This window comes from Elgaria multicarinata, chromosome 14, assembly GCF_023053635.1.
Source record: "Elgaria multicarinata webbii isolate HBS135686 ecotype San Diego chromosome 14, rElgMul1.1.pri, whole genome shotgun sequence".
Classification (NCBI taxonomy): Eukaryota; Metazoa; Chordata; class Lepidosauria; order Squamata; family Anguidae; genus Elgaria; species Elgaria multicarinata.
In genome coordinates this window covers 5806779-5830179 of record NC_086184.1, presented here as the reverse complement: position 1 = coordinate 5830179, position 23401 = coordinate 5806779, and the positions used below count along the sequence as shown (strand labels likewise).

The window sequence follows — 23401 nt, the reverse complement described above, 5'->3', positions numbered from 1 at the left end:
TTTGAAAGATATTCAGTCAACTGGCTTTTTACTTATTATGCCAATAGAAACCCAGGGCAATGGTCAGATTTTAGGGCCAGAGCTGTCAGAGCCAGGACCCCACCACCACACATGACCACCACCCTAATAACCAGACCTGGTTAAAGGTCATGACAGAAATGGGGTGGGGATTAAGTGAAAATGGAGCCGTGTTTCCCCACCGCCACCTATCTTGAAGCAAGTGATACGGATGGATTGCAATTGTTTCTAATAGCAGCCAGCAATGGGGCCCAGGTTGAAGCAGTGGTGGGATCTCCAAAAACGTTCTGGTTGGACAAGCAGTATTTCGCAAGGCGCTGAACTAGTGATATTAACTATCTCCCGCAATTTGGACCCTGGATCTCAATCCCAGGATAAAATTCATCTGAATAGCTGTGCCATTGTTGAAACACAAACACTCCCCAAAGTGGATACCAGCAATCTGGAAAAGGTACGCAGGCAGACATGAGCTCAGAACAAGGCCTAAGGACAAGGCAGCCTGGCTCCAATGATAGGCAGGAGGCAATGTGACCAGATTAATCATCCTACTGAGACTAAATTTCACAAACCAGTTTGAACTAAAACTGCCAAATCACTGGCCACACACCTCTAATATACCTTTACATTTGACTACAAGGACATGTGGACTCATATTAAAATGTTCTGAAACCCAGATTCATGCTCTTCTTTTACTTCTTCCCACCATGTCAGCAAACCCACACCTCTGATCTGCAGGGTAGTGATGGATCCATGGAACAGAATGAATTTCCTTCATGGGAAACACAAAAAACTTACAGGCAGGTAACCACACCATATCCAAGACACAAAGCCTGTTTATATGGCAAACCTTACTTTTTTAATGTAGTTCATTTCAGGCTTGTTTGTCTTTTTAAATTAAAATTTAAAAAAATATTACCAGGTAAGTTTAAAACAACCCCGTAAACATTATAAAGCCCTTTGAAACAAATTCCTCTCTTTGGTTTTTGAACTGTTGGTTTCACTTGAGAAATCGTAAGCCGGAGCTACTGTAAAGATGCAGACACTTCATTCCATACATCTGCAGCCTGGAGAGCACTCAAGATGGAGCCAAAATACGCAAACACATACCAAGGTGTTCCAAGGCTCCATCAGAGCAAAGCAATAACTCAGTGGTGGCAATGCTGAAGTGGACAAGCTGATCAAAGAATTTAGCACAGAGCAGCAGGGAAGGGTGTGTAAAACAAACATCTTATTGGAGAAGTCCTAGAGGATGGTGTTTTGTTGGCACGTTTGGCCAAAAAGCCTTTCCTTACTCGCTTCTTTTATCTACTAACCCTGATATTGATCTACCTCTCCCTTTAATGTGTCAGAGCGCTCAGGTGTTCAACGGCTCTTTTGAAGATGCGGTTTAAACAAGACTTATCGATTGGGTGAGCAAGGGTAGGGACAACACACAGTTCACAGGAGTCACCACAGGCTTGCCACTTCACTAAGGAGAGTTTACCCAGCTTTTCCCACTAGCTGGAAATATCATCCGCAGCAAATCATGTCCTCTCCCTGTATGGAAAAGCACGTGAAGGCAACGAGAATCGCCTGACAGTTCAACCGTGGATCTTGATGAGATCAGGGACAGAGCGCTGGTTTATCAGCTATGCTCCCTCTTTTTAAGTACCTCAAAATTCCCATTTAGCTGAAACAGGTATTTGCTCCTGAAAGCTGCCTCGTTTATTTAAAGCTTGCTATTCTGTTGAAACTGAGACACCAAGGAGAGGACCTGCTCCGAGGCTTTGATTTGCTTAGTTCCGAGATACGTGGCACTATTGCTAGTAGTGTCCTCCAAAAAATAGCGATAGTTGACCATCATGCCACAGGAGGCAGTGATACCACGGGGGCTCACATCCGCCATCCAGTTCAAACGCCACAGCACTGCACCATTCTGAAGATGGAAGTTGGCCACCGGGTTAAGGGCATATCCGCGGTGCTTCTCTCCGTACAGGTACCAGGCACACAGCCTCATCAGCGGCTGCTGTAGGACCCGGACTAGCCTTTCTGACCTCACCCACTCATTGTTCGTTAAGAGACGTTTTAGGATTTCAACAGCGGGTTCTCCCGTGATCTCAGAGATTTCTTGGTATTCGGGATCTGTGAAGGGACTTCTGCCTGTTTCTTTGGATTGGGAGGGAAGGAGTCCAACAAGCCATTTGGTGAATCCCGGAACTGGAGACAGAGTGGAGAAGGCTTTGATCTGGGGAAAATCAACCTGCAGGATTTTTTAAATTAAAAGACAAAAAAAGAGGCCAAAATGTTTGGTAATGAGTTAAGAAGCACAAAAGAGGAGACCATTACACTGATAATATGAATATAAACTGTGCGACTAGATAACTGAATTAGCTAAACATTCAATTCTTTATTGTCACAACACTTACAGTATATGTATGACCATAGAACGTTTTAGATTTTTTTATATATGAGAAATCAAAGCTACTTTTTTGCTGTCAATACAATGCACAGAAGATATATAATTATAAAGCAACATGTTTGCTGTGAAAAACTGCACAAAGTGAGACATATTATTATAAAGCACATATTTGTTGTAAAAACACTGTACAGAGTGAAACGACTACTCCGGATTGTATTCACGTTTCATTACTTCATCAGTCACTCTGTAACAGGAAACTTTAGTTCGTGTACGGCGCTTCACGTCTTACTCGCTTTCCTCCCCCTGAGCATTGTAGATACAGCTACAAGCACAAAGGGGATAATTAATGAGCAACCACTCATTCCTGCAAAACTTACTGAAAGGTTTCTTAACTCTTTTAATAAGGTATTCTGAAACATGGTACCTTCCTACATTAGGACTTTTGAATTTCTTAGAATCAAACCTCAGTAATGTTCTGCAGGATCTCACCTACAGGCAAAATTAAAAGGTGAGACAATTATACATTTAACCATTCTTTTTAATGCATTATATATCAAATGAGTTAAGAACGTAACAAGAGACATGCCGAATCAGACCAAAGGTCTATATAGTCCAGCATTCTGTTCACACCCACAAGGAGGATATGAATGCAATAGCACCCTCCCACTCATGTTTCCCAGAAACTGATATACATAGGCATACTACCTCTGATGCTAGCGGTAGCATTGTCATCATGATTAGTAACCCTTGATAGTGTTGTTGTTGTTGTTTGTTTATTCGTTCAGTCGCTTCCGACTCTTCGTGACTTCATGGACCAGCCCACGCCAGAGCTTTCTGTCGGCCGTTGCCACCCCCAGCTCCTCCAAGGTCAAGTCTGTCACCTCCAGAATATCATCCATCCATCTTGCCCTTGGTCAGCCCCTCTTCCTTTTGCCTTCCACTTTCCCTAGCATCAGCCTCTTCTCCAGGGTATTCGGTCTTCTCATTATGTGGCCAAAGTACTTCAGTTTTGCCTTTAATATCGTTCCCTCAAGTGAGCAGTCTGGCTTTATTTCCTGGAGTATGGACTGGTTGGATCTTCTTGCAGTCCACGGCACTCTCAGAATTTTCCTCCAACACCACAGTTCAAAAGCATCTCTCTTCCTTCGCTCAGCTTTCCTTATGGTCTAGCTCTCGCAGCCATAGGTTACTACGGGGAATACCATTGCTTTAACTATGCGGACCTTTGTTGTCAGTGTGGTGTCTCTGCTCTTAACTATTTTATCAAGATTTGTCATTGCTCTCCTCCCAAGAAGTAAACATCTTCTGATTGTGTTATCCTCCATGAATTTGCTTAAAACTTTTTAAAGCCATCCAAGTTGGTGGCCATCACTACATCTCGTGGTCGTGAATCCCATAGTTTAACTGTGGCCTTCCCTTTGTCTGTCCTGCGTCTCCCACCATTCAGCTTCATGGGATGACCCCGGGTTCTAATATTATGAAGGAAACGTATTTCTCTTTCAACTTTCTCTACACCGTGCCTAATTTTGTACACCTCCAGCGTGTCTGCCCTTACACAGGTTCAGCTGGATCAGGACTGCAATTGTAAGAACAGATGCCAAGTTTCCCCAGAAATTCATCGAAACAACTTTTAAATCAGCAAGGACAAATGGGTTTGAGACTAATTAACTTCATTAGCGAGCAGGATGACACCTTAAGTCAAGAACATGTTGCTTTACGAGTTTTATATCCCTTCCATAACTTCGTTCCACAATATATTTGAAAAACATGTCTATCCAGGTAGAACAACATTTAAGCTTAGAATCCCTGGTTTCTCATTTCTGCCTAATGGAATAAATATCCTCTCCCCAACATATCAAGCTCTCAAGATTCAGAGATCAAGGTAGTAAATTAAATTCCCAGCAGGGTAGTTTCCATATCGTAAAGCCTTCATCAGCCATTCTCTCACAGATATTAGATGAAACTCCAAGGATTTGGGGATATCAAATTCTTGTCAGGCCCTTGAAAATCTGAGGTAACTGATATACATTTGGTTTGGTGTTCCTGCTAGATCAAATTTGGCAACTGAAAAACAGGGCAGCTGTACCACTCAGTCCCCAAAAAAGTAAGCCATGCCACATCCTTTGCAGAAACAGTCTCTCTCCATTTCTTCTTGGTAACGAATTTATGTAAAGAAAACATATCACAGGGAATCTGCAGAGAAGCAGCCACAGCGCGAATGAATCTTGAACTTGAGGAAATCAGTGGCAACATCTCCACAAAGGAGAGTTGCCAGATCAGCCAAACAAAGAAGTACTTAACATGCATCAAGTGGGCAAGCAGACGTACGAGTCTGACTCGGAAGCATTTAAGAATAAACAACTCCAGTCCTGCCCAACGGGACAATGAAGGAAGGGAAGCATTTGTATTTACCAAGTACGCAACTGAAAATATAAGCACCTTCTGGCCATGTGTGGTGAAAGCCAGTGTGTGGTGTAGTGGCTAAGGTGTTGGACTGGGAGTCGGGAGATCCGGGTTCTAGTCCTCACTCGGCCATGGAAACCCACTGGGTGACTCTGGGCCAGTCACAGACTCTCAGTCCAACCTACCTCACAGGGTTGTTGTTGTGAGGATAAAATGGAGAGGAGGATTATGTATGCCGCCTTGGGTTCCATGGAGGAAAAAAGACGGGATATAAATGCAATAATAAATGTGCCCCTAACTTGAATGGAATATCTACTGGAACAGCACAGTCTACATTGGTCCACCTTTTCTTCATAGGTAAAGCACAGAGGAAGCCATGTGCCTGGTCTCTCAATTAATCAGCCTTCAGAAGACATCCTTACCATGTCTAGCCTTTAGCCAGAAGAACAGAAAGTTCTGCTGTTTAGGCTTGCAAGCTAAATGCTGATCGATTCCTCCAGGAGTTTTTGCCTACCATACATGAGGCTTACAGAACCTGATGGGTCTTTTAATAGTGTTCTGTTTGTTTACCAAACAGATGGAACTGTAGCATAATTTATTAAGGCAGAGTCTATTTGGGGTTGTAGAGGAAGAGACGGGGGAACAGAATAATAATAATAATAAATGTGTGCTTTTTTATTATTATTTTAAGGAAAGACAAGACAAATTGGCAAAACGACCCAGTTTTTGTATCATCTCATATCTGATGAATGGCTGAGTTTAGAAGCTTATCTTATGTGGCCAGTTCCTGAAGAAAATAATAAATAGGTGCAGTAAAGCATGGCCATTTATGCTGCTGCTAAATTGATGTGCTACTTTCCAGGGTTGCTGGTAGAGATCCGTTAATGTTTATTTCCTTGTCAGAAACCCACACACCATTAAGAAGCAGATGCTGCTTTTATTTCGTCTGCTTCTGAAAAAGGTTGCAGATTCCTTTCTATTATCAGTGACTCATCTAAAATAGCAGTGCATTGCATTAGCCTAGTCAAAGAAAAAAAGGAAGCAAAGCCCTATTTTTCACCCACAAAAACAAAGCCTTTATTGGGAAGTTATCCTGAGTATTATGGATTACGGCACAACAGCCTCACCAGAAAAGTACACTCTTCAAAATAAGCTTCCTTCTTACTCCTACCCTGCACATTGCAAAGATGAACACACATTGTCTTGTAGCACTGTTAACAACTAACATTTGTGGCGTAAGCTTATAAAGGAGAGAAGCTCCGCATTGCAAAGTTTTTAAGCCCATTTCTGCTGAAGCCTGGGGAAGGAAAGTGAAATCAAGATTTGCGGCCTGCTGTCGCACAAAGACAATATTTTCAAAAGTAACTGTAGCCTTTGAACCCTGGGCATTGTTTGTGTTTTAATGTGCTAATATGCGGTATTTTGCAGCTACTTTTATAAAGAGTGTCAACTGAGGTGCTGCTTCTGAGACTGCAAGTGGCGTTTACATGCAGAAGAGACACACTGGATAAAGTGAAAGCAAACACAAATAAGGAGATGGGGAGTTTTTAACTGCAGGGTATTTGTTTTTGCTTTTAAGTGTTGTGTCTTGTGGAATGCAGTTTGTTTTGCAGCCCAAGCAGATGCATACTGTGGTTAACATGTGGGTACATAAAAGTCTCCAGGAAAACCCCCACAAATAAATATTTTATATTTATCATGCTTCTTGAGCCTGTTATATGTCTCCAATTAACTACTATGGATATATGTGTGAAAAGCAATTATTTCTTTGTCCCATGACTTCTTTCCTCAAGCCTTCTCCAAGAACAACTGGGAAGGAAGAGCCTTAAATCACACGCATGCGCGCTCACACACGCGCACACACACACACACCACTGTAGAAGTATTTTGAGAATGCAAGATGTTAGGCTTCCAAATTACGTTGCTTATTTCCTGCTGCCTAAGAAAGGGCTCAATATGAGTACCTGACCATGAACCACCAGAAAGTTGATCAAATGTCAGGATAAACATCTGGAGAAGCAAGGGTAACTGAAATAGGCCAACTGTCTCCATTCTCAGCAAGACACTTGTTCTTAGTGAACTGTTCAAATTTACTGAGAGGCTATTTAGCAGTACATAAAGTCTATCTATTTGATTGTTCCAGAGCAATAGTTATAGACAGCGTGACTGCAGAAATGAGTGGGTTTTTTTGTTTAGTCCTGAAACTGCTGAGACTGAAAACGCTCCAATAATGGAAAAGTTGGTCATAACACTCTATATCAGCTTTCCTCAACCTGGGGTGCTCCAGATGTGTTGGACTACAACTCCCAGAATACCCCAGCTGGCTGGGGCATTCTGGGAGATGCAGTCCAACACATCTGGAGCGCCCCAGGTTGAGGAAGGCTGCTCTATATGGAGCTATTCTTTATTACCCATATGACGGTCTTATACAGGACTTATACAGGAACAGACAGACATTCGCAATGCTCAATTCTGTTGATGTTAACAGAGGTCTTTCAAGGCTAAAGTCTCTCTGTAAGAGTCCCAACTCAAACAAAAATTGGATTTAAACTAGACAATGTTATCTTACTGCAGTTTGTTTCTTTAATACAATTCTATTACCACTAGCGTCCAATTCATGACACAATGTTCAGAGCAATTCTGTTTTCTCTCCTGAAGCTGTCTCCCAAATCAGTTTCAGACATTCACATGCAGCTCAAGCGCTCAAACAGTTAACATTTGCACCACTGCAGTTCAAAAGCTCAAAGCAGGTCTCCTCACATTCCAATATATCCACAACGACAATAATTTAACATGTTCCTTTTCTTGGGAAATTAAAAGTTACAGAACCTTGAAATTAAGTGATTTGGAATTAATCAAATAGATGAGAGAAAACAAAGCAAATAATGATATATCTTATTTTCCCCACATTGTTTACTCCCCAAAGGATATTTCAGATCCAGCCGTGAGAAATGTATTACATCACATTAATATCTATGGGAATGAACCCCAGCAAATGGAGCAGTACCAAGTAATTTACTTTGGTATTTAAATGAGTAGGCTGCACTTTTAATAAGACAAATTCTTAACTGCTTGCCTTAAACTAAAGTTTAACAAAATGAATTTCTCCTTAGACCTGTACTAAGGGGCTATCCCACAAATCACTTAGACTCAAGCCCTATGCAGGCATTCACCTGCATGAAGTGGCATGTCTTGTCGCCAATGAAGTGGCAACAAGACATGTGCATGCATTCCTGTCCTGCCCCAAAAGCCCTTGGCTACATAAAAGATCTTTGCACATTTATCACAGCGCATGAAGTTCTTTGATGTAGTTATGGGCACAGGGACACCTAGGGTGTGGGACGACTTGCATGTTTATTAATGTTCTGTCCCACCTTAACTATATTGGGATTTCAGGTGAATGCCTGAAGTGGGTGGTTCATCTGTCCGGCGAGGTGATGTTTGCCCTGTCCTGGATGGGGTTGCACTCTCCCTAAATGATCAGGTCCGTAGTTTGGGGGTGCTCTTGGTTCCAGAACTGTTACTTGAGGCACAGGTGAACTCAGTGGCAAAGAGCACCTTTTATCAGCTTAGGCTGATACACCAACTGCGCCCTTATCTGGACAGAGATAGCCTAGCTACAGTTATCCATGCTCTGATAACCTCTCGCTTGGATTACTGCAATGCGTTATACGTGGGGCTGCCTTTGAAAACGGTCCGGAAACTTCAACTGGTACAAAACAGGGCAGCACGGTTACTAACAGGGACTGGCCGGCGAGACCACAACACCCCAGTCCTTTTCCAACTTCATTGGCTGCCAGTCCAGGTCCGGGCCCGATTCAAAGTGCTGGTATTAACATTTAAAGCCCTAAACGGCTTGGGCCCAGGTTATCTGAAGGAACGCCTCCTCCCATATGTACCTGCCCGGACCCTAAGGTCATCCTCAGGGGTCCTTCTCTGCGAGCCCCTGCCAAAGGAAGTGAGGCAGATGGCTACCAGGAGGAGGGCCTTCTCTGCTGTGGCACCCCAACTGTGGAATGAGCTCCCTAAGGAGGTTCACTTGGCACCTACATTATATGCTTTTAGACGCCAAGTGAAGACCTTTTTATTCTCCCAGTCTTTTAACAGTCTATAAATTAATCTGAACTTGCTGTTTTAAATTTGTATTTTAAATTTGTATTTTTGCATTGCTGCTGTTTTTTTTCTCTTGGTTGTGCTTTTATATTGTATTTTATATTATGGTTTTATACTGTTGTTTTATACTTGAATTGTCTTAATTTTGTAAACCGCCCAGAGATCTTCGGCTATTGGGTGGTATAGAAATGAAATAAATAAATAGGCCTTTTGAGGTATTACTAAGAGGGTTAGGTTTACATCACCGAAAGGCTCTGGGGGTTCTGGCTATTCCTGCAAGAAAGGTCTCAGAAAATGGTGCTTGGGAACTTCTGCTCCCCCCATGGTCATTGTCCTGCAGAATGCTCCCAAATTCCATCTTGTTCCCAACATCTACATGAAACCACTTCTGAGGATTGGTCTTAAGTTCCATCAGTATGCAATTAATAATTATAGTTTACTGTGTCTTAGCAAATTGCCATTATACACAAACACCGGGGGGGGGGGGGAGGGGGAGAGATACAATTTAGAACTCTACTAGTAGACCATTAATAGTTGAATAATTTTCCATACAGCCTTTAGACTTTATGGCATGTATTTGTAGAGCCTTGACAAGGAATTTAGATGCAGATGACACTCAGTTCTACCTCTCATTTCCATCTGGAGATCTTAGGGAGGCTGTTGAACTCTTGAACTGGAGTCCGGAGGTGGTTTGGGGCTGCACGAGGGTAAAGAAACTGAGACTTAATCCAGACAACATGGAACTACTATGGGAAGGGAAACCAACTAATCTCTATAGAAAACTACATCTGGCCCAAGATGGGGTTGCACTCTTCCCCTGAAGGACCTAAATGTGCAGTTTGGGCATGTCCCTGATCACATCCAAACCAGTTTAGATTCAGCCAGGTGGCTTCCTCCTATGCCCTCAGATTATAGCTTGGGAGATATTTTTTAAATGTATTTGGGAATTCCACCCCACCCCCTACACCACCACCCCTGAGGTGATCATGTGAACCCGGTCAATATAAGGCCGCTTAAGTTCTTTTGTGTTGAATTTCAAGTACTAGAACACCAAAAGAAATGAGCATACAGGTTAGATGTCTAGTACAGTATCCAGATTGAAATTTTCTGCACGTACCTGCAGTTCCTTAACAACTCGTTTGATGAGGTACGTTCCTAACTCCACACCCTGCAGGCCCTGTTGAGTCAAACTGATTGAATAGAAAATTGCCGTGGTAATTTTGTTCAGATTCTCCACTTCTAGAGAAGGAACCTCTTTCACTATGGCCTAGAGAAGGATTAACATAGTTAGTAACAGTGATCACTGTCAGAATTCAAATGGCTTTACATTCCACAAACCCAATTAATCCACTATGGGTCACAATCCTGTGAACTGAAAAAACTGTTCTGCATACATGGCTGGGCATTTGACTTGTTTTCAATCGAGTTCTTTCCCCAATACATGCAAAACCCTTTTGAAATACCTTGGATTCAGTTGGCTACAGAATCAGACTCAAAGAGTACTTATCAATGGAACCTTCTCAAACTGGGGAGAGGCAACGAGTGGGGTACCGCAGGGCTCAGTCCTGGGCCCAGTGCTCTTCAACATTTTTATTAATGATTTGGACGAGGAGGTGCAGGGAACCCTTATCAAATTTGCAGATGACACAAAATTGGGTGGGATAGCTAATACCCTGGAAGACAGAAAAAAACTTCAAAGTGATCTTGATAGGCTGGAGTGCTGGGCTGAAAACAACAGGATGAAATTTAATAGGGATAAATGCCAAGTTCTACATTTAGGGAATAGAAACCAAAGGCACAGTTACAAGATGGGGGATACTTGGCTCAGCAATACTACAAACGAGAAGGCTCTTGGAATTGTTGTAGATTGCAAGCTGAATATGAGCCAACAGTGCAATATGGCTGCAAGAAAGGCCAATGCTATTTTGGGCTGCATTAATAGAAGTATAGCTTCCAAATCACGTGAGGTACTGGTTCCTCTCTATCCGGCCCTGGTTAGGCCTCATCTAGAGTATTGCGTCCAGTTCTGGGCTCCACAATTCAAGAAGGACGCAGACAAGCTGGAGCGGGTTCAGAGGAGGGCAGCCAGGATGATCAGGGGTCTGGAAACAAAGCCCTATGAAGAGAGACTGAAAGAACTGGGCCTGTTTAGCCTGGAGAAGAGAAGATTGAGGGGAGGCATGATAGCACTCTTCGAATACTTAAAAGGTTGTCACACAGAGGAGGGCCAGGATCTCTTCTCGATCCTCCCAGAGTGCAGGACACGGAATAACGGGCTCAAGTTAAAGGAAACCAGATTCCAGCTGGACATCAGGAAAAACTTCCTGACTGTTAGAGCAGTACGACAATGGAATCAGTTACCTAGGGAGGTTGTGGGCTCTCCCACACTAGAGGCCTTCAAGAAGCAGCTGGACAACCATCTGTCAGGGATGCTTTAGGGTGGATTCCTGCATTGAGCAGGGGGTTGGACTCGATGGCCTTGTAGGCCCCTTCCAACTCTGCTATTCTATGATTCTATGGAGTTTCAGAAGCAGCTTGTGAAGCAAGACTGGGAGGAGGGGGGTATTAAGTAAGGATGTATGAGATTTCTGTTCACATTCAAAACATTGATGAACATGTCCACCCCGCTAGCAATCCTGAATGCAATTGTGATTTTTCAGAAGAAAAACATCATGTTCACAAAATGCATCCTTTTAAAAAAAAAAAAATCACTCTTCAAATTATTCTTTTTTCCAAAAAGGACAATTTCCCCACTTTAATTAAGGGTGGAGGCAGAGCTCACATTACAGAGCATACTTGGAAAAGTGTGCTTTTTCCATGTTGGAAAATGCACACTTTTCTTGTTCCGAAAAGAAAAAACAACCCAGTCACCCATGGAGAGCAACAACTGTGTCCAGACGACCAAGTATGAAAGCTGCACATACTATATCATCATCAGTACTTTTAAGCCAGAAAAGACTAATAGAGGTTTGTGTGGACAGGTGGGTCAATTAAATATTTTATGGGCAAAGCAACTTTTGTGTAATTACTTGAAAGGCTGATTTGAGGCATTAGCTGTAATCACAATTTCTCCCATGAGAAAAAAAGGATGCTTTATTTCCTTGGCTCCTATGAGTCTGCTTAGAAATGCTGTGCACTGACAAGCTCAAGGCCTGATCTATGATTAACCAACCATTGAGGAATAATATTCTCAATCACAAGCAAAGTCAGCCAACTATACCTGGATGCTGCTGGATATCTCATCTGTAAGTGCAACATGCAAAACTATCAAAGGTTCTCCAGGTATGGCACAATGGGCAAAGTAGTAGCACCTTCTATAAGACCCAACTCGGCGCTTCATATCCATCCAGTTTCTAACAGGATGCACGGCTTCACTGCTAAAAAAAACAATGACAATAACATCTTAATACAGAGGACAGATATTCGCAAAAGACCTACTGCTCTTTCACATTCAGATTTCCTCACTCATCCAATATGTTTTCAAAACACAATGTAACTTCAAATCTGCACATTTGTGACTGCAGGAGACCCTTAGAAAAACACACACACTTATATGCATATCTCTCTTGCTCACTAATTCTTGGCACTTACTCACTAATCTTTTGAAGAATCTCACATGGGGACTGCCACGTAACTCGTTCCAAGGTTAGGAATCCTGTGGAAAACCATTCCGACAGCATGTTCTTTAGAACGCCATTCATTTCCTGGAAATGGAGAGAGATGGAAAAAGGCATCTTAACTCAGTAGCATAACAGTATAGTTTCACGACAGCAAAGAGGGCCTCTTACAGCCCAATCACATATATGTCTACTCCGACGTAAGTCCCACTAAGTTCAATGAGACTTAGCCCGAAGAAAAGTGTGTATAGGATTGCAGCTGTAGACCCTTATTATAATCTTGCCACTCTTCCCCAAACTATTATTTATTTAAGTATTTCTATATCACTCTTTAACCAGCTATCAGAATTCACAATAAAAATCATAAACTAAAAACAACAACAATGACCAACATATTAAAAAGACAACAATAGAGAGAATAAAAAGGTAACAGGCTGAGTGCCAGGTGAGCCTCCCTGAGGATTTCTATAAAAAGAGGGCCAATAAACAATCCCTCTTTCTCTCTGGTCACTCATTCATTCATTGCATTTCTATTCAGCCACCAGCCAAAGCTATCTGGGCGGTTTATAAAAATTTAAACCCTTAAAAATTCAATATTGTACATAGCATAAAAATAATTTACATACAAACATATAAGCAGACAACACACTCACTACCTGCCTCACTTCAAATAGCAGGGACACTACTTTCATGTTTTGCTAATCACTTGGGATTCTCAACTGAATTAAGTTTCGTGTTTACACGCCGTCTATATATGCTTCCCAGAGTGTTCTGGCAAATGGGCAGGATAAATATAAAAGAATTAAATAAAAAGTGATCTAACACAACCTTATTTAAGGATGCTTTATCCTTAGATAGTGATCTTTGGAAAAAGGAGGCAGAGAGCATGATTCCATCTCTGCATTAGTATTTCTGAAGTGTAAATCAGGGAGCCTGCTAGGCCAACTACCAGCCAATGCAAGCATCAAGCAAACTTTTGTGGAAAATAGGGATAGCAGGGAGGAGATGAAAGGACCTACAGCTGTGGCCCAGTTCACAGGGATGAAATTGCATCACACGACGTGGGACTTCGGCAGATACTCTTGTAAGTGACTCTGACATACCAAGATGTTTCTCTACTACTGTGCAGTGCGTAAGCTGAATTTTAAGAGGCTGAAATTTCTACAAAGTGCTGGCGTATGGAGATAAAGGTCCCCATCAATGTACAACACTGTAAGTGACAACTGCCTCCACGTTATCACACCTCCCAAAGTCAGTTGGAGAACCATTGCTCTACAGGGACATCAGCAGCTGAGGGTTTAGCATCAACACAATTCAACCTCTTGGAAAGCACTATATATATATAAAAAAAGCTCTCCTGACTGTCTTGGTACTTGAATTTGCTGCAATTTATGGCTCGACTGACTGACCTTGGGAGCATTTTCTACTGCAGTAAGTTACTGGCTTTCCAAAGAATCCCCCAGAGTTTCATTCCCCGACAAGGCTCTGCCTTATGCAGCATGTGCTTTAAAGCAAACTAGCTGAAAAAGGAAAGAAGGAGGGAGGGCTAAATTATAAGAGAAAAAGCGAATTATTGGAGCAACCAATGACAAAGCCAATGATGAACACAGAAGAGGCAACAGTCCCTCTTGTAAGATTTTACAGCAAACATTTCCCTCCTTTTGCATGGTTATAGCGCTAGAGTGCATATCAAATGGTTAACATTCTCTGAAACCATATAAAAGAAGCTGAACTGGGTGTTTGTAAATTGTTTAGAAAAAGGATAAAGTCACTCAAACACTATTCATCTACCATTGACCTCAGTTTGAGTATATAAATATAACTTTGTCATACAAAGTGACAATTCAATGAGGAGGCATTAGCCTGATGAGTGTTCTGTTGAGGTAAACTACCACAGGACAACCTCACTCGCTCGCAGATTTATTGGAAATGGAACAGCGTATTAACATTTTCATGAACTGTGATCTCAGAACAATCTCACCAAAGCGTAAAAGTCTGCCATAATGCTCTTACAAGAATAAAAATTGAAGTACTTAAAGGCATACATCAGAGAGAAAGAGAAAGTTCTCTTGGCCAAGGTAATTACTTCCAAAAATCCACAATGAAAGCTTTTATATAATAAAACAACATTTTATCCTTTAATACACTATGTTACTAGATTAGTACATTGGCTCGAAGCAATGTACACCAAAGACATATTTCATTCTACAGTAATTCACCTATGGCACTAATTAAATTATCTTTCTCCCCCATTCCCCCCACCAAAAAACCCCCAGAGCCGGTGGTTATGTTCTGTCTCTGACACATGGATATGGGATGGTCCAAGAGAAGATATCTCCCTTTAATCATCACTGAACATCTTTCCCTCCTATTTTAGAACTGCTGAAGCTTGAAAGCTCAAGTTTGATGTTCTCCTTTCAGTATGTGAAGAATGTTGTGAACTCTAAGCCTAAATATAATCCAATAAATGAAACTGTTACCTATTACTTTTCCCTTGCAATGAAAAACTAGGAGAATGAGAGACACATACATCCCACACACACCCAAATAAACAAAGCTACAGCACCATGCCTATTAAGGACAAGACAACTCATTATGGGTAGGAAGAACCCAGTAGTTTTGCTTTTTTTGTCCTCGTCCCATGCCAATTCCATTTTTTAATGCCATGTCTCAAAAGGCAAGATGGGAATCCCCCAGGCATAATGTCTGAGGTTTGTGTGTGGGGGGGGGGGGAAATCCTGATACTTCCCAAGAGTATAAGAACTCTTCTCAAACTTACCTCATGGGTGTGGTCAAATTATATTTTATCTGCTGATTACTGAGATGAAAGCACCCATGCCAGTGTCTCACAGATGTTTTGTTCCTACGCACCCATTTAATATCTTCTGGGATCCCAAAGCCAGGCTCGTAGATGCAATCCTTGCAGGTAGTCATATGCATAATTGTTGGTTAGGACCACGGACTGCAGTTCTAACCGTGAGAACATAAGAACATCTCTGGCGAACTCCAACAACCACACACAGCAAGACATCATTACAACAGAACAGCTGTTCTTCCCAAGTGAAAGTTTGGATGTTGGGCACCGGGAAAGCAATCTCCTTCACAAAGGGTTCCAAACCCTGCATTTACTTCTATAATCGAAATATAGCAGCATCCACAACTTATCTTCTTGATGCTTGTGAACCCAAATGAGTGGTTTATACAATTAGAAATTCAACCTTAACCTTAACTTTAACACACAGACACCCTTGCAAGGAGCTATTGTCTTTATTGGAATATAGTTAACAATGAAATCCTATCCTGTCTGTTTTATTTAAATACACCTAGCTAGAAATTCCACAGTGCTTGTTTAACTCATAAGGGCTTGGCTGCTTCATCAGACATCAGTTAGATAGTTTTTAGAAACAGTATTCTTGTGTTGTCCACATGGTTTACTACTGCTTTGACTACAGAGACGCTTAAAGCTTTATAGGTGATGCGACTTAAAAAGGAGCTCTGGGTCACATCACGCCTTACAAAAAAAAAAAGCAAAATCTCCTTGGCACTTAAAAATAGATTGTCCTCCATGCTACCAAAGTACATTTTTTATACTCTCAGGGAAATTCTTTTTGCCATAAAGTCTATAGCTGAACTTTTGCTGGTAGACATGCCTGAATAAAAGCACTGCACCTAGGTCACAAGTATCTATCATCTTCCACAAATTCAGCAGGAAGACATTTACTGTTTCTTAGCAACTAGCCACTAAGGAGTCTAGTCATTTTCTCTGGGCCATTGCTCTTGATCCTGGTGGCTGTTTAACCTTAAGAATACTAATCTTGAATACAAATTCAACCATATTTTGAAGGATGTGCTCCTTCTCTAAATATAAACCCCTGAATGCAGCACTCAGTGCTTCTGCTTAGATGCTCAGAGCTATAGGAACAGGCTACAGTTCTACCCGCTGCTTAGGACAATTGGCTCATCAAGAATAGGGCTCCGATGACCTCAGCCTCGGTCACGGTAGCAAGACTAGCAAGATGAAGACAGCAAATCATGTCTAAAAACATATAGTTCAGTCATATTCCAACAGCCCTTGGACCTTAATGACCAAACCAATCTTATTTATGACTGCAATATACTCAGTCATGCATTGTCTAGAAGTAGCACCATTAGGGAAGAGAATAAATAAATGTGGAAATCACTGCAGCCGATCGCTTCATCCTACGAGTTGCTGTACTATTGTAGCAGCTCACAAGACTAGGCATGAAGATCCCCAGGACTGGCACAAAGGTCCAACTCAACAGTCCCTATTGTACCGCTGCATGAGGCCAGTGGGGCATTTTGGCGTGCAGGCACTCATCATAACAGTCCCTATAGACAGGCAGGAGTCCAAAAATGCAGGTAACTCTGTTAATCCTTATCTAGAAGTGTTTATCTGCATTAGGAGCAAGTCTTTTGTAAAGCTAAGGGGCCTTAACTGTCCATTCAAGACCAAGCCTGAAAGAATATATCATCACTGGGAAAATCCAGTTTTCCCCTAGCTACTATAAGGATTGCAGCTAAACTCAGAATGAAAAAGGAGGGATGGGGTGATGGCAGGTGACATTGTCTCTGCTAATCAAAAAGTCATGGCGCTTCAACCCTGTGACCCTTGGCTCCATTACTGCCCTGCCTTAGTAGCACCCATGAGTGTAGATGAAGCTCAGAGAGATCTCAAATGTTGGCACAAAAGGAGGACATTGAGCAAGGATTAAATATCTTGCAGCAAGACTGCTAAACTACAGGATGTGATTTACACTGTAGCAAATAAAACAGGATTATATGACGAGGCTTCTGGAAGTTCCGATTTTCAATGCTGTATTAATCGGTAGCAGAGTCCCATATAACTTCCATGCAGTGTGCTATTCGGATGAAAAAGATGTTTAAAATCTGACACTGGCACTTTCCAGAATAGCTGTTGGGACAGTTTGGGAGGAGCTCAAAACAGAATATGCCAGGTGCAGGAAGGGCAGAAGAATTAATGCTGTAAGTGTCTAGTAACTAGACTCTAGCTTGCAAATTCCAGGCTTATACATAAATGGAACTAAAGCAGCAAAGTTCTTCGGTATCATCATCAAATGTTATGGTACCTGGGTTGGTTGGTTTGCTTTTTCCAGCCATGAAGATCACAATCGACTCACAAAGTCACCAAAGGACATTAATGAGAATGGACCATAAAAGTAGATGAAAGCTGTGTGATCTGAACATTCTTACGCTCTGAAATAAATACGTGGTTTTTAAAATCCTGAACAGATTTTTTTACAAATGCTCTTCTTGGTGGTGCCTACAACGTATTTTGGTTTTCTTAGTCCTGACACAGACACAAAATGGCCCAGTGTATGTCATGACATGTATAAAAGCATTTTGTAAACTTGGTTTCTCTCTAATAGGGCTTGTGGTCAAACTCCTTAAAACTCCAGAGATTCAAGCACTCATGGGACACTTCTTCTTATTATTATTATTATTATTTATTTATATAGCACCATCAATGTACATGGTGCTGTACAGATAACACAGTAAATAGCAAGACCCTGCCGCATAGGCTTACAATCTAATAAGTTGTAGTAAACAATAAAGAGGGAAAGAGAATGCAAACAGGCACAGGGAAGTGTAAACAGGCACATTCTTGCTTCATCCTAAGGCTAGGGCAAAAATTATTTTAATGCTCCTTCCATGGTATAACTCATCACTCATTGCTAATGCCAAGTATATTATTAGCACAGCTGTATTCTTGGTAGCACATCAACATCATGTGCTTCTCCGATACAGCTGAAACAAAAACTTGGCACTAACATGTGAACTTTGCTCTGATAAGAGTGTCTGCCAGTACTTTTTAGAATATCAAAACATTGCATACAGACATACGACAAGTTTTTGCTCCACTCAAGTAGTAGCACATTTTGCTCCACGAGCTATCCTGCTCCCAGCTTAACTTGCTCAAACACCCCGTACAAATCATGAAAAATATTATCAGCTACTAAGGTCTCACCCTTCAAAATAACCCTTTAGCTTTCCCACTATGTTGCAACCTGTCCTACTACCAAATATTTTCTATCCACGATTCATTGCACATCCCACAACTGCAGAGTTCTACCTCAATTCTCAACTCACACTCCTATGCTGCATCATGCATGACAAGTATAGGTGGACAGTACTCATGATGCTATTTGGAACCTCACGGTACAGAGGCAGTTTACCACCCGATGAGTTTGCTGGACAGCCCCTTTAATTCTGTTCCACCTTTAACTTCAAGAAAATCTGAAATCCTCACACTTGGCTAGCTGCTGTTGGAAACAAGGCTTTTGGTCTGATCAAACAAATCAGATCCTTTAAGAACTGGTGTAATGGAGGGTTAAACTTGGACCAGGGAGATGCAGGTTCAAAATGCTACCCAGAAACTAACCCAGCCAGTTAGTCCAGTCCAGGCTCTCTCACAGGTTTATGCAAGTATCAAATTTGGAGGGAGTGAAATGGGTGCAGAACCATCCATGCTTGCCCTTACAATCCTAGGAGAAAGGAGTAGGATTGTTGTTGTGGTTGTTTTTATGTGTTTTTGTTTTTAAAGAATAAGAATCACAATTTCTAATAACATTGTTTTGTTGTATCACTTTTTTTAAGCATCTAGTGGGTTTATAAATTGTTTTTATTCCTTTTGGGGGACTTACAACATTTCTTTTTATGAAATTGATTACCCTCTTTTCATTACAAAACAATCCTTAAAAAGAATATAAATAAATAAACTTTCCCTACCACTTACTTCCAGCATGCTGCGTAGCAGATACACCGTGGGACTGGGGTGGGAGAGAATGTGTAGCCCACTAACGATGAGGGAATAACAGAACTTAAGAAGAGCCATGCTGGATCAGACCAAGGGTCCAACTAGTCTAGCACACACAGCGGCCAACCAGCTGTCAACCAGGAACTCACAAGCAGGACACGGTGCAGCAGCACCGTCCCACCCATGTTCCCCAGCAACTGGTGCATAAAGGGATTACACAGCAGTTGGAGGGCAAAACATCTGGACAGCCACAACTTGCTAACCCAAGGCTAGGGGAAAGTTTCAAACCAGACCCCATCTTCCCACCTACTCCATCCCACCCCTGCCCTACAATGCTCATTCTGGTGACTTTGAGAGCTGGACTACCTCAAAGGGTTGTTGTGGAGGAGATAAAATGGGGGTGGGGGAAACAAACCCAATAGTCTCCTTTAGACTTTGTGTTAGAAGATAATGAAAATGATAACTGCAACCATCCTAAAAGTGAGATGTGGTAACGATACCGGGAACATGACCTGTTGAATTTCTGCCTGACGGCGGGGTAGTATTGAAGGGTGAGGGAGAAAAGTTTTTACATGTTTTAAAATATACCATTATGCTGTTTTATTCTTCTTCTTTCACATTTTTACTATTTACTTTTTATGATCACCACTCCGGAATCTTTTTTAGAGATGAAGTTGTATATAATTATTGTAAATAAGGTAGGGTCACCCTATGAAAAGGAGGACTGGGCTCCTGTATCTTTAACAGTTGCATAGGAAAGGGCATTTTTCTGGAGCAATAGAATCTGTCGAACATGTCATTTTGCATTGTAACATGTATGAGGAAAGCAGAAAAAAGTTAATCTTTCTTTTATTAACAGCCTTTTCTGGATATAGCCCCACAACACTGGTATTAATCTGTTTAAGGGATGTGTCCTCCCATATTACTGGAAGGGTCGCTAAATTTCTCATGACCTCAATGCAAATTAGAAAAATAACATTGCAATCCTTCTGAGAGAAGCAACTCACCAAGCTGTATTTTGTTTTTATGTCACTTTTTATCTATCCTTTGTAGGTTTTGGTGTTGATTTTGCTGGTCGGTGACCGTAATAAATAACAATGAATGAAGAAAAGGGCATTTCAGCAGGTGACATTTGTATATATGGAGAACTTGGTGAAATCCCCTCTTCATCACCGCAGTTAAAGCTGCAGGAGCTATACTAGAGTGACCAGATTTAAAAGAGGGCAGGGTACCTGCAGCTTTAACTGTTGCAATGAAGAGGAAATTTCACCAGGTTCCCCATATATACAAATGACACCTGCTGAAATTTCCTTTTCAATACAGCTGTTAAAGAAACAGCAGCCCTAGGGTGACCATATGGAAAGGAGGACAGGGCTCCTGTATCTTTAACAGTTGCATAGAAAAGGGCATTTCAGCAGGTGTCATTTGTATATATGGGGAACCTGGTGAAACCCCCTCTTCATCACCGCAGTTAAAGCTGCAGGAGCTATACTAGAGTGACCAGATTTAAAAGAGGGCAGGGCTCCTACAGCTTTAACTGTTGTGATGAAGAGGGAATTTCACCATACACAAACGACACCTGCTGAAATCCCCTTTTCTGTGCAAGTGTTAAAGATACAGGAGCCCTGTCCTCTATTCCATACGGTCACAAGCCACCATGGCCAGGTTTGCACAACATGACTAGGGTGACCCTATGAAAAGGAGGACAGGGCTCCTGTATCTTTAACAGTTGCATAGAAAAGGGCATTTCAGCAGGTGTCATTTGTATATATGGGGAACCTGGTGAAACCCCCTCTTCATCACAGCAGTTAAAGCTGCAGGAGCTATACTAGAGGGACCAGATTTAAAAGAGGGCAGGGCTCCTGCAGCTTTAAATGTTGCAATGAAGAGGAAATTTCACCAGGTTCCCCATATATACAAATGACACCTGCTGAAATTTCCTTTTCAATACAGCTGTTATTACATTATATAAGATACAGCAGCCCTAGTGTAACCCTATGAAAAGGAGGGCAGGGCTCCTGTATCTTTAACAGTTGCATAGAAAAGGGCATTTCAGCAGGTGTCATTTGCATATATGGGGAACCTGGTGAAATTCCCTCTTCGTCACAACAGTTAAAGCTGCAGGAGCTATACTGGAGTGACCAGATTTAAAAGAGGGCAGGGCTCCTGCAGCTTTACCTGTTATGATGAAGAGGGGATTCCACCATATACAAACGACACCTGATGAAATCCCCTTTCCTGTGCAAGTGTTAAAGATACAGGAGCCCTGTCCTCCTTTCCATAGGGTCACCCTAAAACAGTGGTTCTCAACCTGGGGCACTCCAGATGTGTTGGACTGCATCTCCCAGAATGCCCCAGCCAGCTGGCTGGGGCATTCTGGGAGTTGTAGTCCAACACATCTGGAGCGCCCCAGGTTGAGAAAGGCTGCCCTAAAACAACGGAAGGAAGTTTTGTGAACCGCCCAGAGAGCTCCGGCTATTGGGCGGTATAGAAATGTAATAAATGAAATAAAACAAATAAATAAACAAACTCCCCGCCCACCCTCACAACCCCCGTGCAAACCCTTCCGGGGCTCACCCTGACGTGCGGCCCTTCGGCCTCCCTGGCCGCCAGGGCTTCGAGCAGGTCCTTGCGGAGATCCACCAGGAAGCGGAGGCCGCCCTCCTGCCGGCCCAGGTGCTGGAAGAGGCCCCGGTAGCGGGGCGTGAGGTAGTGCCGGAGCCGGTCCTCGGCCTGCAAGAGGGCGCCGGGCTCGGCCTCGGCCTCCAGCTGCTGCTGCAGCCGCAGCACCTTGGCGCTGACTTCGGCCACGCGGCCGTGCTCGACGCCGAAGTCCCGCGCCAGGCGGCCCAGCAGCTGGGCCCGCGGCAGGCCGCTCGCCAAGCCGCGGTAGTAGCGCATGAACTCGGCGCCGCGCTGCTCCAGGGCCGCCCCGGCCGGCGCCGCGCCTTTCTCGCGGGTCTCGTAAGGCGGCAGCGGCGGCACGGCGCGGCTCAAGGCTTCCTCCATGCCGACTAGGCCCGAGCGGGCCTCGGTTGCTACGGCAACGGCGCTAGGCCGCGGCCGGCCGGAAGCGCGCAGCGCGAGGAGCCGGAAGAGCCGCCGCGCTGCTAGGCCGGAGCCCCAGCGGCGCATGCTATCCCCCACACACACCACCACCACCACCACCACCACCGCCCCCCACCGGGCCCGGCGGGCGCTTCCTTCTCGTTTCTCCCCCTCAAAGGCCTCTTGTCTCCTTCAGCAAAGGTGAAGTGGAGGTGGGGAACCCTTTTCAGAGCGTGGGTAAGAAACAAAGGCGGTGATTGGGCGTCCTCGGCGGACAGGGCCAATGAAAAGAGAGAGGGGGCGGGGAAAATGTCAGGCGGCGCCTCTGGAGCGCCATAGTGGGTGTGGCGGGACGCGCCGCCTCTGTAGGGCTTCCGCCATGTTGGGAGTGGCGGAAAAGTGCAAACGGACTATAGATCAATAAAAGTCAAGACTGTACTGCCTGCAGTGGAATGCGAGAAACAGCCATTCTTAGAGAAAGGGGGAAAGGAAGCAGTTTAAAGCAGAAGATGCATATATGAAATATTTCTGAAAGAGGGATCAATTCTACTGAATGGCTAAGGAGGCAACCCCTGTATACCTGGGAATAAATCCGATTGAAGCTTTCCTCTGCAGGAGCGCAATCCTGTGCAAACTTTAAGGGCACAATCCTGTGCGTCTTTAGGCAGGAAAAGGTCCTGCAAGTGTCAGCTGGGACTTGCAGGACTTTTTCCTGTATAACATGCACAGGACTGAACCCTAAAGTATTTTTATTCCACTCCCTGGGCAGAATGGTTCCAGGTGTGGATTATGGATAATAACTAAGGTAGGGTGACCATATGAAAAGGAGGACAGGGCTCCTGTGTCTTTAACAGTTGTATTGAAAAGGGAATTTCAGCAGGTGTCATTTGTATATATGGGGAACCTGGTGGAAATCCCCTCTTCATCACAACAGTTAAAGGTGCAGGTGCCCTGTCCTCTTTTAAATCTGGTCATTCTAGCATAGCTCCTGCACCTTTAACTGTTGTT

The 23401-nt window shown here is 43.1% G+C and overlaps 1 protein-coding gene across 1 annotated transcript; it reads right to left on the bottom strand.

Annotated features, from left to right (window-relative positions):
- Positions 1-851: 851 nt before the first annotated feature.
- Positions 852-22480, bottom strand: MLYCD (malonyl-CoA decarboxylase). Its single transcript, XM_063141177.1, has 5 exons — positions 21923-22480; positions 12524-12636; positions 12153-12309; positions 10050-10199; positions 852-2257 (listed from the first exon to the last, which is right to left on the bottom strand). Exons 1-5 carry the CDS (start codon positions 22478-22480, stop codon positions 1727-1729), a joined length of 1509 nt encoding a protein of 502 aa, XP_062997247.1. The 3' UTR covers positions 852-1726.
- Positions 22481-23401: the final 921 nt, after the last annotated feature.